Source organism: Prunus persica, chromosome G4, assembly GCF_000346465.2.
Source record: "Prunus persica cultivar Lovell chromosome G4, Prunus_persica_NCBIv2, whole genome shotgun sequence".
Taxonomy (NCBI): Eukaryota; Viridiplantae; Streptophyta; class Magnoliopsida; order Rosales; family Rosaceae; genus Prunus; species Prunus persica.
In genome coordinates this window covers 16,994,985-17,012,810 of record NC_034012.1, presented here as the reverse complement: position 1 = coordinate 17,012,810, position 17,826 = coordinate 16,994,985, and the positions used below count along the sequence as shown (strand labels likewise).

The 17,826-nt window shown below is 36.3% G+C and overlaps 1 protein-coding gene across 1 annotated transcript; it reads right to left on the bottom strand.

Moving 5' to 3' along the window:
• Positions 275-2,090, bottom strand: LOC18781146 (probable carboxylesterase 18). Its single transcript, XM_007212476.2, has one exon. It carries the CDS (start codon positions 1,721-1,723, stop codon positions 614-616), a length of 1,110 nt encoding a protein of 369 aa, XP_007212538.2. The 5' UTR covers positions 1,724-2,090; the 3' UTR covers positions 275-613.

Sequence of the window (17,826 nt, the reverse complement as noted above, 5' to 3'; positions counted from 1 at the left end):
TAGTAACTGCATAGTGACTATTGGCTTTTGTCACTAAAAATCGTGACTAATGGGGGCAATAGTCACGCAAAATATAGTAACTACTGCCCTTTTTGTTCAGTGGTCAGTCCTTTAATAAAGATTATACATCTTTTAAAGAGAAGAACTGGTGTATATATACTAACATACTCCTTCTCTAACTCAAAACTGAAAAAATAAAAAAATAAAAAATAAAAATAAAAATTAGACCCTTTCATCTTTCCTACTATACGCGAGTGAGAATGAGAGCTGTCTACCTAAAGCCCAAGAAGATAACTCTTATTTGATTGAAAAAACTGAATCTTTATGAAGTATGGAATCTGATCATTTCCCCCAACAACAACACTGTCCAATACACCTACAACTATGGAATAATGTTTTTTTTTTTTTTATCAACATGTTATATATGGACAATGATATCATCAACACAACACCTTATCATTGCTATGAAACAATACTGAATACATAGAATCAAACAAGACAGACTATGAAACAACACTGACTTATAGAGAGACAAATTTACATAGTTTGAGACCCAAAAACAAAAATGATTAAGCTATAATGTTCGTTTAGGGGTCAAATTGAGGAATCTAAATTAAAAAGATATGCCGGAGGGAGCATAGCAGAGCTTCTCAATGAAATCCCTCACCTCCTTAACCAAAAAAGAAGGCTCCTTGAGCTCAGGAAAAGCGTAAAATCCATGAAACGAATTCGGGTACTCAATCAAGTAAGCTTCTTTCCCAGACTTCTTCAACCCCTCGTAGTATCTCCTTTGCCAGTCTTGCAACAGATCAAACCCTCCCACGAAAACAATCGTCGCCGGAAAATTCACCCCCAAAACATCCTTCGATTCCTGCCCAAACACATTCGCCGCCGCGTGGTCTCTATCCGACCCCTCCGGCAAAAATGTCTTCCAGTACCAGTCAGTCTGCTCCAAAGAAAGCGCCGAACCCTTCGAAAGCCTTGTCTCCGATTCAGTCCTTTCTTTCCCACCAAAAAACGGCTGTATCGCTATAAGTCCTACAACCCTCATCTTGCCAAACTCATGATGATTGCTCGCCTTGACGGCCACGTGGTGGGCCAGGTTGCCACCGGCGCTGTCTCCGGCGAGGAAACACCGGGTGATGTCAACGTTGTTGAGATCAAACCCGTCAATTGTTGTTTGGTCGATGAATTTCAGCACGTCGAAGCCGTCCTCGTATTGGGAGGGATAAATATGCTCCGGAGCGAGGCGGTAGTTGACGGAGACGACCACGGCTGGGAGCTCTGCGGAGAGTCGTTTGCAAAGGTCGTCGTAGGGTTTTGAGTTGGCGGAAAAGAATGCAAAGCCACCGCCGTGAAAGTAGATTATGAGCGGGAGTTTGGCGGAAGGGCTGGTCGTGGTGGTGGTGATGGCGGCGGCAGGAACGTAGAGGCGAAACCAGAGGTTTCGAGTGGGGTCCACCATCACGTCAGAGGTTTTGACGCGGTTGTTGGGTTTGCTTGACGGAGAGGCTTTGAGGTCGAATAGGCTCATGAGACGGCGGTTGATGGTGCCGTTGGAGCGGCGGACGGTGTTGACGACGATGGTGAGGAGGGAGAGTAAGAGGCGGACCTTGCATGGAAGGTCGGGCGGCGACATTGGGGGGGTTTTTGTCATTGTAATTTCAAATAATAATAGCAAGAGAAGAAGAATGATAGATATTATTAGGATTCTCTGGTGCATCAGTTGCGTCGCATTTTCAACAAACTGGCGATTGCCGTCTTGTTAATTAAGTTATTTTTTTTGTTTTTTTGTTTTTGTATTTGTTTTGTTGTGCTTTCTTTTTCAGGAGGAGGAGGGGTTTTCAATGAATGTGTTTTTGGTCGATGTAATCAAGGTCACTTGTTTTCTGCTGTGAAAAAAGCACACGTCGCTATAGACGCAATTTTCCGCGTGTTTAATCATCTTTAGTTTGAAATTTGGAGACGAACACAATAAATCTCTACCTCAAACGTGAACGCATCTTTACTTTTGTACCTATGTATATATTCAAAAATAATAACTTATTAAATGCTGGAGCAGTGTATTCACCATTTTGCATCGAAGTTCAAATACATCTCCCTGTAAATTAAATAATTAAAATAATTTAGACTAACACTTATATTAAAAAATACATAATATATATCAAAATTTATCAACCCGTTGTATTTATTAGAATTTCTAAACATCCACCTTATCCTCATTAGAACTCATGACGCTTAGAAACATGACTTTACGAGTAAAAGATTTTCATCAGATTACAGGAGAAGGTTTTATTATTATTATTATTATATTTAATTTTATTATTTTTTTAGAAATGGAATTCATTCAGAAAATTAAAGTAGTGTATCTAGAACGACACGAAACAGTGACCTCTTTAAAACTTTCCTGAGGGACAAACCCCAGGGTAGGAAAGAGTATCGCACATATTATTGACTAACAAGAGAGTCTACGCACGACCAATGGTAGAGCAAGATAAAATAAAACAACAAACTGACACGTAGAACTCTGACGAGAATACTACAACACAATCCAACTGTCAAAAGAGTCTTACTATGAAATCATAGTCCTTTGCACAGCCATAAGACATTGAGAGCATTCAACAAAGAACACAAAGAAAAAAGAAAACATCCACTAAGCACACCATCTCTAGCTATGAGAATGTGAAGGTAAAGAGTCCCACATTGGAAAGTTGAGAAACCTAGCAAGGGCTTATAAGGAGTTGGGTTACTCCCCCCATTGCCAATTGGTTTTGGGGTGGAACCTCAACTTCCTTCATGGTATCAGAGCGGGTTGCCCACGTGTGAAAACCCAACGGCCACACGTGCTCTACGTCACCCAAAATGTGTTGTCCACGTGTTAGGCTTGAAAATTCGCTACACGTGCGGGGGCGTGTGAGAATGTGAAGGTAAAGAGTCCCACATTGGAAAGTTGAGAAACCTAGCAAGGGCTTATAAGGAGTTGGGTTACTCCCCCCATTGCCAATTGGTTTTGGGGTGGAACCTCAACTTCCTTCACTAGCCACCTCCAATAGCAGTTGGTGTTGAAAGAAGAGAAATCTGCAAGGAACAACACAAAGAAGAGACTAACTCCGCAAATAGGCCAGGAAAGAAAATAAAATAAAAAAGTCCCCAAGCACGCTGTATCATCTCAACACTGACAAAAAAACCTCATATGAAAAAATAGTCCTTCAGACAGGCAGAGAATAAAAGATCATCTAAGAGGAGAACGAAGAAAACACCATCCAACAACAACAAAATTGGCCCAGCCAGTTAACCTGAACGCAGGGATCAGGTACAAGAGCATTTGCTGGAGAAGGTTATTAGATTCTGTTTTCGACATATAATTTGGTTTTTACTTTTGGAAATCTAGTGAAAACCCCAAAAGAAGTAGCCTAGCTACTCTCAAACAAACCCAAAATATTTTCAAAAATACAGGAAAACCTCTTATCTTCAACCCCAAAGACATGCAAGTCCTAAACTTAAAACAACATATAAATATTGTCTTTATTTACATTTTAAAAGGAGCAATAGTGCCAGCAATAGTGTTTTTCTTTGTTTGTGCATATTTTTTAGTGCATTTTGTCTTAGTGTGCATTTAAATTCGTTTGTTTTTGTTAGTGAGCATGTGAAGTCTGAAGGTGTGTGTGAAGAGTGTGATATGTAAGTTCATAAAGATAGAGAGAAGAGGTGCTCTTCATCCTTAGCCAAGAAGTGAAGTCGGTTAATGATGTATGTATAGTTCGAAGCTCCGAAAAGAGAAGTACATGCCAGAGAAGAAAAAATCTCAATTGTCTCTCCTTTAGCTTTCAATCAATAAAACTCCCTTACTCTGACCACTGTTAATACGCCGTTAATACCCTGACGACTATTAATACATAGACTGCACATGTATTGTTAATCTTCAGGGCTAACAATTCCAGCAATAAAAGCAATTAAGTAAGCATTTTTTTTCTTTTTCTTTTTGGTTTTCTTAGTAGACTTCTTGTCCAAAACAAGGAAACACTTTTATAATTATATTGCTAAACTGACAATCAATACTTTGTTTGAGCACTTGGTCATGTTTGATATTTGTTATAATAATAACTAGATGTCTGTCAGGGAACCTCTGAGTTCTGCTCTACAACCCTTTACGTTGGCATCTTTACAGTTCCATATTCTAGGTATGGTATTTGGTTGTTATTTTGGCCTTTTGAGACCTTAACTGAGACCTCGCTGAAATTTGGTATCAGAGCTTTAGTTTAGCTCCTTAATAATATAATTATAACAGTAACGTACCTTGAGAATAGAAGTCACCCAACACAATTGACAAAAACCAACTTGTTATAACCTGTTAAAATTTTGTTAATTACTAGATTCACCAATTAAGAACAGTGAACTCTTTGCATGTTTGGACCATGGTGGACACCTATTATAATAAAAGAAAGGTTACAAGAATTGAAAAGATAAAAAGTTGCATACCAAGTGGAAATTAGGAATCTAGAAGAATTAATAAGATCATCAGAGTAAGTAATTATCTCAAAAGGAAATTAGAAGTACAAAATACCATAATAAGGAACTAGTATCATTTAGAATTTTGTAAAGAATCTATAGAAGCATTCCAAGCGCATTTAGGCATACTAAAAGAAAAAGGTAGACTTAGATAAATTTTAAATTATATGATAGAGTATCTTAATTTAGAAATCAATGAACAACAAAAGAGAAAATTAACTTTAGATAATAATAATACATTAGTTCGTTATTTTCCATAAAAAGAACACAAACATGTATTACACAGCAGTAACAATCCTTTCAAAAATAGTGTTCACTACAAGGAAAAACCTCTTTTGCGACGAAATATTTAGCAACGAACCTAATTTTGGTCGCAAAAATTATAAATTGGCGACGAACTGCTTCTAGGTGGTCGCCAAAAGATGCGTAATATTTGGGAATTCATTAGGACTTGGTGACCAAACATATAATTGGTCGCCAAATTCTGAAAACGTGCACGCGAAACTCAAAAATTGTTGGCGACGAAAATATTGTTTGCTAAATTTTCACGTGTCGTCGCTAAATTAAAAGTCGAGCGTAAAAAATTTCGTGGGATCGGCGACCAATGTTTTCTTTCGTCGCAAACCAGTTTGTGCTAAGGATTAATCCAAAAAGACGACGTCGTTTGTGTATGTTAGCTTATGGGCGACCAAATTGTTTTGGGGCTAAGCTAGAGAGTATAAATAAATAAATTAAAATATAAGATCCCAACTCGTTATTTCCTCTCAAACCCCTCTCCATCTCGCACGCCCTTCTGCTGCTCCAACATCACCACCGATGTCTGCAAGCCTAGGGTCAGAAATGGACGCTTTTCCCTTTCTCTCTTCCATTTTTCTCTGGCACGCCCAGATTCAGAAATCGACAGCTTCATCTCCGAAGTCTTCCTCATTGCATGGTTCAACGGCAAGGTTCTGGTGAGTTCTCCTTGTTTGGTTTACCTTCTCATCTTGTTAATTTTCTTTTGAGCACTGATTATCAGCTGCAGATTCCGTTTGGTTGCTGAGAAAACAACCAAGGAAAATTCAAACTGAATACTTAGGAATTTGAATCGGAATTGATTTTCAGTGCTTGATTTTTCCTTTTGGATATCTGAATAAAATTATTTTTCCTTTTTCATGATTGTTCCCAATCTAGATTTTTGATTGCCTGAGTTATTTCCTACTCTCCAGATATCATCTACCCTTCAATTATCTAGATTTCTGATTTTGATTCTTTCAAAATAAAATCTAAGTTTTTTTTTTGGTCTTAATAACAAGGTCGTTGCAACCCCTCAACCATTGAACTGGCAAAGTCCTCCTCTCACAATTTCCTTCATATGCTACCTTTCTGTTAGGTATGATGACTATTTGCTCTGTATGATTTGAGTTTTGTTTTGGAAATATTTATTTGGCCATATATGATTTATAAACTATTTTCTTCTCTGTTTTATATGTGTGTGTGTGTGTGTGTGTGTGCATATATTTATATATGCAGTTTGTGTATTCCTTTGTAATGTGTTCAGTATGCGGGTTAGGTTATGGTTCTTGTATTTGATATGAGTGCCCTGTTGTCCATTTGATGTGGATTCTGTGTCAAATGTGAAATCATTCACTTGCGCACTTACCCAGTAGTTATTTCATTTGCTATGTTTAATGCTTTGAGTCTGATTCATTGTTTTCCAAGTCTTGGAAATCCTTTAAAATCTCTTCCAGCCACTTTTTTTTCTTTTTTAACAAACCATTTCGGCTTTATGTGATGATCACTAGTTGCTTGGATTTTATGAAAGGTAATTCCATTAGCTTCTAGGATAAAATTTTGTTGATTTGAAATGGTTTTATGATCAATTAGGGCATATATAATTAAGAATTGTAAAGAATAATCATTTGTTATTAATTACTACACGAGAGGCATGTGTTAAGCCTAATTTTATTCACTGCACTTGATCTGACTCTATAAAATGGATGTGTTGTTGATTACAATATTACTTTGAACCAACTGGGAAAAATAATGTTTTGTTTTATGATGATTAGTGAAACTTAGAGGGCGAAGGCATATACTATTTTGAGTTTGAAGACTAATTTGGACTCAAGCCCTCCAAAAATATAGTGTCTAGCATATTCTGTTTTCTTTTTTGCAGTAGGTTGTTTGAAATACTTGCTTAAGAGGTATGGATAGCTAAAAATCTTGCTTCTGCCTTCTTCTTTTTTTTTTTTTTTTTTTTCTGACTTGTGTCATGGGTTTACATAAATATAATCTTGAAAGCCTTGTTTTATCATCTTCAAGTTACTATATGTTTTCCTTAATATGTTTTAAGGTTTACATATGTCCCCTGAAAATATTTCTCAATTTTTTTTGGGGAAAATGTAGAAGGGTAAAAATCCTACATACATTAGCAACTGGAACAACATGCATATGCAGAAGAATAAGGGTATTTCGATCAATGAGGCTGCTTAAATTAAAGAGGTAAGGGGCAGTTCTTGTTTTCACAAAATGGTTGCTGGCCATGTCCTGTTATGCATAGACCTAGCCATGTTGCATAACCTAGTTCAAACTAGCACCATTGTTGAGCCATTAAATGTAGTCTGTTTTTCATAGCCAAAATCTCTCTCTTTTCTTCTCTTTCCTATTTTACATCTCAAAACTGCTCTAAAGGATCCAGACCAAAAAACCCAATTTCTATCTAATGAAACTTTAAAAGAATAATTGCTATAATATTGCTCGTTGCTTCCAGTCCATAAATGTAATGAATCAAGTCTAATGAAATTAAGTTTAATCCTACGATTGTGTCACTGTTTTTTTTAAACCTTGCTTCTTGTACTGAACTATGAAAATTTTTTTATAATTTTTTTTTCCAGATTAGTGCTAAGTCTGTTTTGGATTTTGTTTTTGACATGCTTCCTTAACTTCGAATGCCATGAAATTTTAATGTGATGAAGTTTTATATGTGCAGTTATGATCTGGAAAGTTCCGCACTATTTTACCTCAAAATGAGTTTTTAGTGAATTTCCCAATTTGAAGTGTTCCTGCCCAAGTTATAACAAAATATATATATTTGTTCATCAATGAGTTACTGAAAACTACTGCATACCCTTTTTGGGTTTGTGGTTCTCTTTATCTTATAATGTGTTTAGAACAATGTAGGAGTCAAACTTTACTGAGGTAATATACTGTTTTTGCATGTCGGATTATTTGAGGAGGTGGAAGGATTTGGTTTCACTACTACAAAAAAGCAAAAAGACGACGGTAAATCACCGTCGTGTATTCGGTTTTTCAATGGTCGTGGAATCCACCGTCATCTTTTCCCTCATAAACCACGCCGCTAAATCACCGTCGTTGTTACAATATACAACGTCATCAACAAATACAAAACGACGTCTTTGTACTGCAAAAAGATCTAAAAAAGCAGTCGAGGATGAGAATAGACGACCAACTCTCTAAAAAAACCGTCGTTAAAAAGGAAAAATATGACACATATTAACAGAACAAGGCCGCAATATAGACATACAACGACGAAAATTAAAATAAGACGCCGTTAAATATCATTTTCACGACAATAAAAAATATGACGTCTTTAAATACATTAGAAGACGACGTTATTGATACCTACTACGTCGCCTATATAAAAAGAGCCGTCGTAAAATAAATTTTCCACTTCGATTTTTCTATAAAAGATGACGTGGAAATAGTTGTCAGTGTCATTATTTACGACGTATGTATTTATAGAGTAGACGTTGAACAACGAAACAACGTCGGTTACAAATATATGAGAGTCGTATTACAAAATTTATACGTCCTATTTTCAGAAACAAACAACGACGATAAATATTAGACGTTGTTAAATAAAACAACGTAGAAAACAAAAAAAAACAGACGTGTTTAGTCTGCTAAAGTTCTAAAAAATAGTCGAGGATGAGAATAGACGACCAACTCAAACAAATCACCGTCGTTAAAAAGGAAAAATATGACACATATTAAAAGAACAAGGCCGCAAGATAGACATACAACGACGACAACTAAAACACTACGCCGTTAAATGTAATTTTCACGACAAGAAAAAATATGACGTCTTTAAATACATGAGAAGACGACGTTATTGAAATCTACTACGTCTCTTATTTACAAACAACCGTCGTGAAATAAATTTTCCACTTCGATTTTTCTAAAAAAGATGACGTGGAAATAGTTGTCAGTGTCATTATTTACGACGTATGTATTTATATAGTTGACGTTGAATGCGAAACAACGTCGGTGGCATTTATATTGTCGACGTTGTATTTATATGTATTCATTACTCACGACGCACTTATTAATATAGACGAAGTTGAACTTCTAAACAACGTCGGTTCCAAATAAATGAGAGCTGTATTACAGAACATATAGACGGCGTTGATTATGATGAGAGCCGTATTACAAATAACGTCATTTAATTGATATTAGGCGGCGGTTATAATGAATTACCGTCGGAATTCATTTCGTTCCTCTTCGTTTATAAAAGAACTTGCGACGTGGAAAATGTATGATGACGTCGTATTTTTTAACGTTCAGATTATATATCTCGTTTTTTAGACGTCGGTATTATGGGATTGGAGTCGTGTTATTTTGAATTACATGGCGGTTCTTAATCCTTCCCCGACGTGATATCCTGAATAATTGCTTCACAATAGCGTCGTGGTTCTTCATTGTTACGTTGCTTTAAGACGTCGGTAAATATGTTGAATAACTGGTTCACAATACGTCGTGTTTTATTTTGACGTAGAAAGTGAAAGAAATCACATTACAATATATTACCAAATTAATGTCATACACTGCCAATTACATTAGCATCATTCATCCATATAATCTTCCAGAAGAAATCACATTACAATATATTACAAAATTAATGTCATACACTGCCAATTACATAAGCATCATTCAATCCATATATCTTCACACCCATCTCGAATATTTTGACCGCCTAACTCACCCACCAGTTCATCAAATGTGTCAACATTTGGCATCCCTCTAGTAAATGGCTCACACTCAATTATCACATCACCTAAGACTTCATCACCAATAACATCATTATATTCTCTATTAGGCATTGATAACACTACCGACCAACCACGATGCATCGGGTCGTCAACAAAAAATATTTGTTTGACTTGAGAAGCCAAAATAAATTGGTCATTCCTATGTCCAATTTTACTCAAATCTACAAGGGTAAATCCAAGTTCGTCGACTACAAGACCAGAACTATCTATCCAATCACACCTAAAGACTGGGATTGTAAACTTTTGGTAGTCAAGGTCCCAAATTTCTTGAATGACACCATAGAAACCCATATTTGAGAGAATTGGGTTTTTATCCTTGGCACTAGCAACTTGCATGGTATGTGCAAGTAAATAAACTCCACTATTTTGAGTTGTCCGCACATCATCTTGTGCCTTGATATTGAATTTAATACCTTTAATAAGATAGCTCCTATATAATGGCACTGCCATGTTTGGACCAGCTGCTAGCCACCTTAAATTTTCTGATACGCCATGATTGTCTTCCTCAAGTTCACTTTGAACCTGCAAATTAATCATATATCTTAATTCAATCTAACATAGAAATAAGAAGAAAATTAAAAGAGAAATATGTTATTCAACAACATATACCTTGAAGCGTAGCCATTGAATGAAAGTGCTATTGTGCTTATCCTGCAGCCACTTTGTTCTCTTTCTAAATTTTGGATAAGCAGTCTTGATGTGGATCATATGTTGCCTACATGACACGAAAAATTCAAGCATTACGGTCCCAAATATAGAAGATAAACATAAGAAATAATTTAAAATGGAAACTTAAAGAATAAAACTCATACGTACTCGATATAAGGTAGGACTTCCTCCGTATTCTCCAAGACATATAGATGTGCTTGATTCAACAGGTCCTGATCAACTACGCTCACTGTGCAACCTGATAATGGCTTTGAAACTCCCATCTTTTGGCTTGAAGGCACTCCAACTGTACTAACATCAGATAAATGCTGAGTACAAAACTCTACCGCTTCTTCAGCTATATACCGCTCAGCAATGCAACCTTCGGGACGAGTACGATTCTGAACATACCCCTTCAGCACTTTCATATATCTTTCAAACGGATACATCCACCTAAAATATACTGGCCCACATAGACGAACTTCTCTGACAAGATGTACTACTAGATGAACCATGATATCAAAGAATGAAGGGGGAAAGTACTTCTCAAGCAAACACAGAGTAACTACTACATCTTCTTCCAACTTATCTAGCTTGAAAACATCAACAGTCTTTGCACATATAGCATTGAAGAAGAAGCACAAACGAGTTATTGCATACCTTGCAGGCTTCTCCAAAACAGAACGAATTGCCACAGGGAGCAATTGTTGCATTAAGGTATGACAATCATGTGATTTAAGGCCAAGAAGTCTTGAATCTTGTAAAGATACAAGATTTTTAATATTTGAAGAATAACCTTCAGGGACCTACATACCATAGAAAGAATTGCAAACCTCTCTCTTCTCTGCTCTTGACAAATTCCAAGGCCCAGGAGGCAAACGAGTACGTCTTTCTCCATACTCGGGTTGCAAATCAGTTTTGACCCCCATGTTCAATAAATCTAATCGAGCAGCAATCCCATCTTTATTTTTTCCAGGGATCTCCAGCAATGTACCAATGATACTATCGCAAACATTCTTCTCAATGTGCATAACATCCACAGGAAGGTATTTCCAATACTCGAGATCAAAGAATATTGATTTCTTCTTCCAACAAACTCTGTCACCATTTTCAACCATATGCAGCACTTCTTCTCTGGTTAATGGCTCGGGAGGTATGCCATATTCAGGTTTCCCATTAAAAGCTGCACGTTGCCTCCTATATGGATGATTGATTGGTAACCATTTTCTATGCCCAATGTAACAAATTTTGTGGCCATTTTTCAACCTGTGACTAGGTGTATCATCACCGCATATTGGACAAGCTTTATATCCTTTAACAACACAACCAGATAAGTTTCCATAGGCGGGGAAATCATTAATTGTCCACATTAATGCAGCTCTGAGTGTAAAGTATTCTCCATTATGTGCATCATACACTCCTCTAATCTCATCCCACAAAGATTTTAAATCATCAATCAAAGGCTCCAAGTAGACGTCTATATCATTTCCGGGTTGTTTAGGACCGGAAATCAATAAGGTTAACATCATGAACTTTCGTTTCATGCACAGCCATGGAGGGAGATTATATGTAACTAAGATAACCGGCCAACAACTATATCTGCTACTTAGAGAACTGTGGGGATTGAATCCATCAGATGAAAGAGCCAATCTCAAGTTTCTCGGTTCATTACCAAACTCAGGCCATTTATCATCAAGAAGTTTCCAAGACGGGGAATTCGCCGGATGAGACATCTGACCATCAATTGATTTTCTAGCAGCATGCCAAGTCAAACTCTTAGCTGTCTCATGTGATTGAAACATCCTTTTAAACCTTGGAATTGGAGGAAAATACCACACCACCTTCGCTGGCACACCCTCTTTCAAGATTGAATCTTTGCCTTCCTTCCACCTTGAGATACCACAAGTAGGACAATTAGTTGAATCCTCATACTCCTTCCTATACAAGATGCAATCATTGGGGCATGCGTGCATTTTCTCATAACTCAGCCCCAATGCACACAAAGTCTTTTTAGCCTCATACATAGAGGTTGGTATTGTATTTCCTTCTGGAAGCAAATCGCCTTGAAGTATCAATAATTCTGTAAAACAGACATCACTCATCCCATGTTTTGCCTTCAAATTATACAACTTCACTAATGCCGATAACTTCGTGTACTTTCTACAACCAGGGTACACTGTTTGATCTCCATCCCCAATCACATTGGCAAACTCATATGGATCGGAACCAAAATCACCAAAATCATTATCATCCATATCAATTTCTTCAGACACAAAACTGTACCTACTATGGCCATCATCTTCTTCAACATTTGTACTAGCATTAGTAGTTGCTTCCCAAGGTTCTCCGTGAAATGTCCAATTCTTATAGCTTTGGTCAATTCCTATAGCTTTGGTCAATTCCATTAAAGTATAAGTGATCCCTTGTAATTCCAACCCCAAACAACTTCAAATTAACACATTTAACACATGGACAACGGATATGTGTTGTAGTTAGAAGATTTTCTACAGCAAAGTTCAAAAATGCTTCCACCCCAAACTCATATGCCTTCGATCTTCTATCCGAGTGCATCCATGACTTATCCATCTCCGACACTATAACCTATTATCTATAATAAAGTGAAAATACAGGCAATGACCATCACTATAGCAGATTATACAAAGATCTAATAGCAAGTAATACACAACAGAGACGACGGGTTTTAAACAAAAACAGACATATTTGGCATATATAGACGACGGATTTTCAACAGACGTCGTCTAATATAAGTAATACAAACGACGGTTTATGAAAAAAGCGTCGTGTATAAGTAATACAACGACGGTTTTTTCATAAACCGTCGTGTAATTGTCGTCGTATGCCTAAAAAGGCGTCGTGTCTCAGTTTATTTTCAAGAACCCAAAACCGATTAAGAACACAACATATATATGAAACCAAGCAAGAAACCAACATATACATGAAACCAAGCATGAAAACAATAAATCCATTCCCAATTCAACATAACATAGGGTGATTAAAAGATCCGACAAAATTAAATCCATTCCCAATTCAACATAACAGATAATGTAATCCATGAACCCATTAAACAGAAAATCCATGAACCCATTAAACAGAAAATCCATGAACCCATACCTATAAGCACATTATTAACAGATCGCAAAGCATATACCTAAAACCCTTTAACAAAACAACCTAATATCATTCAATGAATTTACAAGGGGAAGATAGGGTTTGTACTTACAGGTTGGACGAGCTCACAGATTCGACGGAGCCTGGAGAGTGCAACTTTTAATTAGAGCAGAAGTGAGAGAGCGAATGTTATGTTGCGCGAAATCTGAAAATTTTAGGGTTCAGGGTTAGAAGTATAAGAATAAGAGCCAAATATAAAAAAATTTAGGGCGCGCGAAAATTTTTAGAGCGCGCGCTCTTTAAAACGTCGAAAGAAAAATCATGGCGAAAGTTCTACAAGAACTGACGTAAATGTAATATTCCACGACGGAAACACTGAACGTAACGCCGTTTATTTTGACGCTTCATTTTTCGGATTAATTTTAAATTAATTTTGAATATTTTGATATAAAGACGACTGAAAAACCACGTCGGGGTTAAGAAATTGAAAACGTTGTAAATTATAATAGACGACTTACATATTAAAATGACGTCGTTTAAAGTGGAAACCATGTTGGATATTTTACGGCACGACGTAACATATGTATTCCACGACTCAACCACCGTCGTTAACAATTAATACCCTAAACCCTTAAAACTAAATTATATAATTTTAAAAATTAAGTTTATAAAAGGGTCTATGGTTTTACAGCCTAATATATACCCTAGACTACCCAAAAATTATACTTTAAAAATAAACCCCAATAAATAACAACCCTAATCTCTAAACCCTAGACTCTAAACCCTAAACCATAAAACTAGAAGTTATTTTATGACTCATCAAAACAATTTTGTTTTGGATGGTCATTTTAAATTTTTGTTATTCAAAATGAATTTTTTCAAGGTTTAGGGGGAAGAAAATATATCAATGACTTCATAGGAGTTGACTTTGCATTTTTCTGATTTATTTTAAATTTATTTTGAATATTTTGATATAAAAATAATAAAATATTCTTATCACAACAACAAACCACGTCGGTGTTAATAAATTGTAGACGTTGTAAATTGTAATAGACGACTAAGTTGTTAAAATGACGTCGTTTAAATGAGAAACCATGGTGGATATTTAACTATCCGACGTAAAATATATATTTCACGACTTAACCGCTGTCGTTACAAAGTACTACCCTGAACCCTTAAGAAATTGAAGACGTTGTAAACCATAAACGACTCAATTGGTCAAAGAACGTCGTCTAAATATCCTTTTACGTCGGATTTGTTTAAAACGAAACAACAAAAAACAACGGTTTTTGACTTTATTAGGTCGTTGGAAAAGTATTACACGTCGGTTACGCAATTTGTATGTTTGTTTTTTTTTTAATTTAAGAAAACCTCAACAAATTTTTACATTATATATTATAGACAAAATTTGTACATTATACATAAATATCAAGTGTTCAATAATTCCCCTATTCCAGGTGAAGGCAAACAAACTCTGCCCATTCATTCCGGACTTCATCAATTGCTTCTTGGGGGTATGGCGCTTCCTGTTTTCCCTTGGCATACTGCATAAACAATGACTATTAGGGTTTATAAATAAAAAGAAATTCAATCACAGACGACGATATTTTTCATAACCGACGTACTATATCTATTCAACGACGGTAATTTTACATGACCGTCGTTGATAATACAAAAAACGACGTAAAATGTATGAAGGTAATTTCTTCTTACCTTCTTCTCAAACCCCAAGGAAGGATCCAAGATGATGTCCCTCATGAAGCGCATCACATAATACCCGCTTTCGACACTGCTGGGTTGCTTTGGTGTGCCTGACAGAGTTTTCCAAATGACTGCCTTACGGCCTGGTCTAGCTATGTGAGAATTATAAATTTTTATAGCACTGTTCACAATGTTTTTGGCCTCTTCATCGACCACACGATTTCCTGGCAGAGGATCCAGAAAATAGACGGTTTCTCTCTTTGCTCTTACAATCAGCAAGATCCAATGACGGCTGCACAAAATTAATATAAAAACGACGGTTATTTACAAAAACGACGTATTATAATATTTCACACGACGAAATAAAGTAGCAATCGACGACATTATACATTTATCACGACGATAAATAACTACCGACGTGGTTAGTAGTTTCAAACGACTCAATAAAATAAAACACCGACGTGGTTAGTTTATACGCTGTCATTTATTGAAAATCATAAAAACAAAATCCTGTTAAGGAGACTAACCCTGGATTGTAAGGCATCAGGAAAATCTGTTCACCGTCAGTCCTCTGAAGTCGAGCTGCTAGTAGGCGTGATCTGTCAGCTATTGTGCCAGAGCTGGCACTAACTATAGCAGGGTTGATAAAGCCAACCATGCTGCACATATTTGCTCGTTTCAAAACATCGTGTAAGTACCTAAATATATAAAATAATATAAACAAGTCAGCACAAAAAAAACACACGACGGTTATGTATAACAAAACGACGTATTATAAAATTTCACACGACGTACTGAAATAGACAACGACGTTATAATATATTTATCACGACGGTACATACTAACGACGTGGTTAGTTAGTTAAGACGACGCAATAAATAAACCAACGACGTATTATTTTAGAATGACAAACCTCATATATACAAAAAAACACACGACGGTTATGTATAACAAAACGACGTATTATAAAATTTCACACGACGTACTGAAATAGACAACGACGTTATAATATATTTATCACGACGGTACATACTAACGACGTGGTTAGTTAGTTAAGACGACGCAATAAATAAACCAACGACGTATTATTTTAGAATGACAAACCTCATATATACAGCAATGACAATGGCAACTATTTCTTCCATGCCTGCAAATTGTGTAATATCTTCAGGCAGGAGGAAGGTATCGCGCTCTAGACCAAACACCTCCTTATCAATTGTAAAGTGCAGGGTCTTATCCTGAGGCACGAGTGTCGTTTCCACATAACGACAAAGGAATTTTAAAGAAGATGGCGCCTCCATATTTGAATAATCAACAACTTGAATAACCTGTTTAAAGAAATAAAAAAAATAACGTGGTAATTCAATAAAAACGACGGTTTAAGGAATAAAACATCGTCTGAAAAGAATTTAAACGACGGTGAAGAAACCGTCGTGGTGAATAATTTATTACGTCTTAGAAAAAAATTCCGCCGTCTAAGTTGTAAACAAACGACGGTTTAAAGAAAAATATCGACGTCTGGAATTTTGAAAAACAAATAAAAAAGGCAAAGTTATGTGAACATACCTGGTCGTCATCTTCTTTCTCTTGTTCATCTTGTTTTTCTTCTTTCTTCTCTTCATCTATTACGTCGGGAATGACTAACTCCGTCGTCTAAAAACCACAAAGTTTAAAAATAACGACGTTTAATGGCGTGTAAAACAAGTAAACTAAATACGACGTGGTATTGAAATACAAACGACGGTTTAATTTTAAAATCGTCGTGGTATGTATTTCAAACGACGGTTTTATTAATAATAACGACGTCTAATGGTTTTAAAAAAAAACAGAGAATTCAAAGTTCAGATATGTTACCTTTTCTTCGTGATGTTTCTCATTTTTGGCAGTATCATCCTCAAAATGTAGGGATCTCACATCACCTCCAGAGCAGCTTGCTTTGTCAGACATTGGATTTTTGGGACTTTGGCTAATTCTGGGTTTAAGCATGCTTGGATCAAAATTGGGAATTAATTGGGAAAGCTGACTCAGGAAATGCTCCCTCTCAGCCTCTACCAATTGTTTCGTTCTAGCCTCCATCCTTAAAGCCTCTTCCCTTGCCTTAGCTTCCATCTTTTTAGTCTCTTCTTGAAGGAGAACTCTTAAACTGTCCTTCAAACGGTCGTCAAAGCTCACTCTCTGTGGTTTGGGTAAATTGAAATATTGCCTTGGTGAGATCCCAGCACCTACTCCTCTCACTCTGCCTGGATGCTAGGGGCCCAAAGCCATGGTCAGCACATCATTGCTGCCAGATACAGTTACTTTGCCTTCCGAGACTTGTTTTTGCAATTCATCCTAAAACAAAGATATATAAAAAAGTAAGAACAAAAACACACGACGGTTATTTATATACAAACGACGTATTATATAATTTCACATGATGCAATAATATATAAATCGACGTTATTATAATTTATCACGACGGTAGTTATACCGACGTGGTTAGTTTTTAAAACGACGAAATGAATAAACCACCGACGTCTTATGCTTTATTTACAGATAACAGAGGGATGATTCAATATTCACACCTTTAACGACCTTGTTTAAAACATTTCGACGTAGTAATTCAATACAACGACGCGAAATGAACCACCGACATTTTATGCTATAATTACAGAAAACAGAGTAGTGATTCCTCATTTAGACTTTTAACGACGTTTTTAAAAAAATTTCGACTTGGTAATATCATCACACGACGCAAATATACATAGACGTATAGAATTATTCACGGTTAATAAAAATTTAAAACAGAGTG

What these genes read in the sequence shown, in the direction of transcription:
- LOC18781146 (XM_007212476.2), bottom strand. Translation starts at nt 1,723, where the DNA reads ATGCACCAGAGAATCCTAATAATATCTATCATTCTTCTTCTCTTGCTA.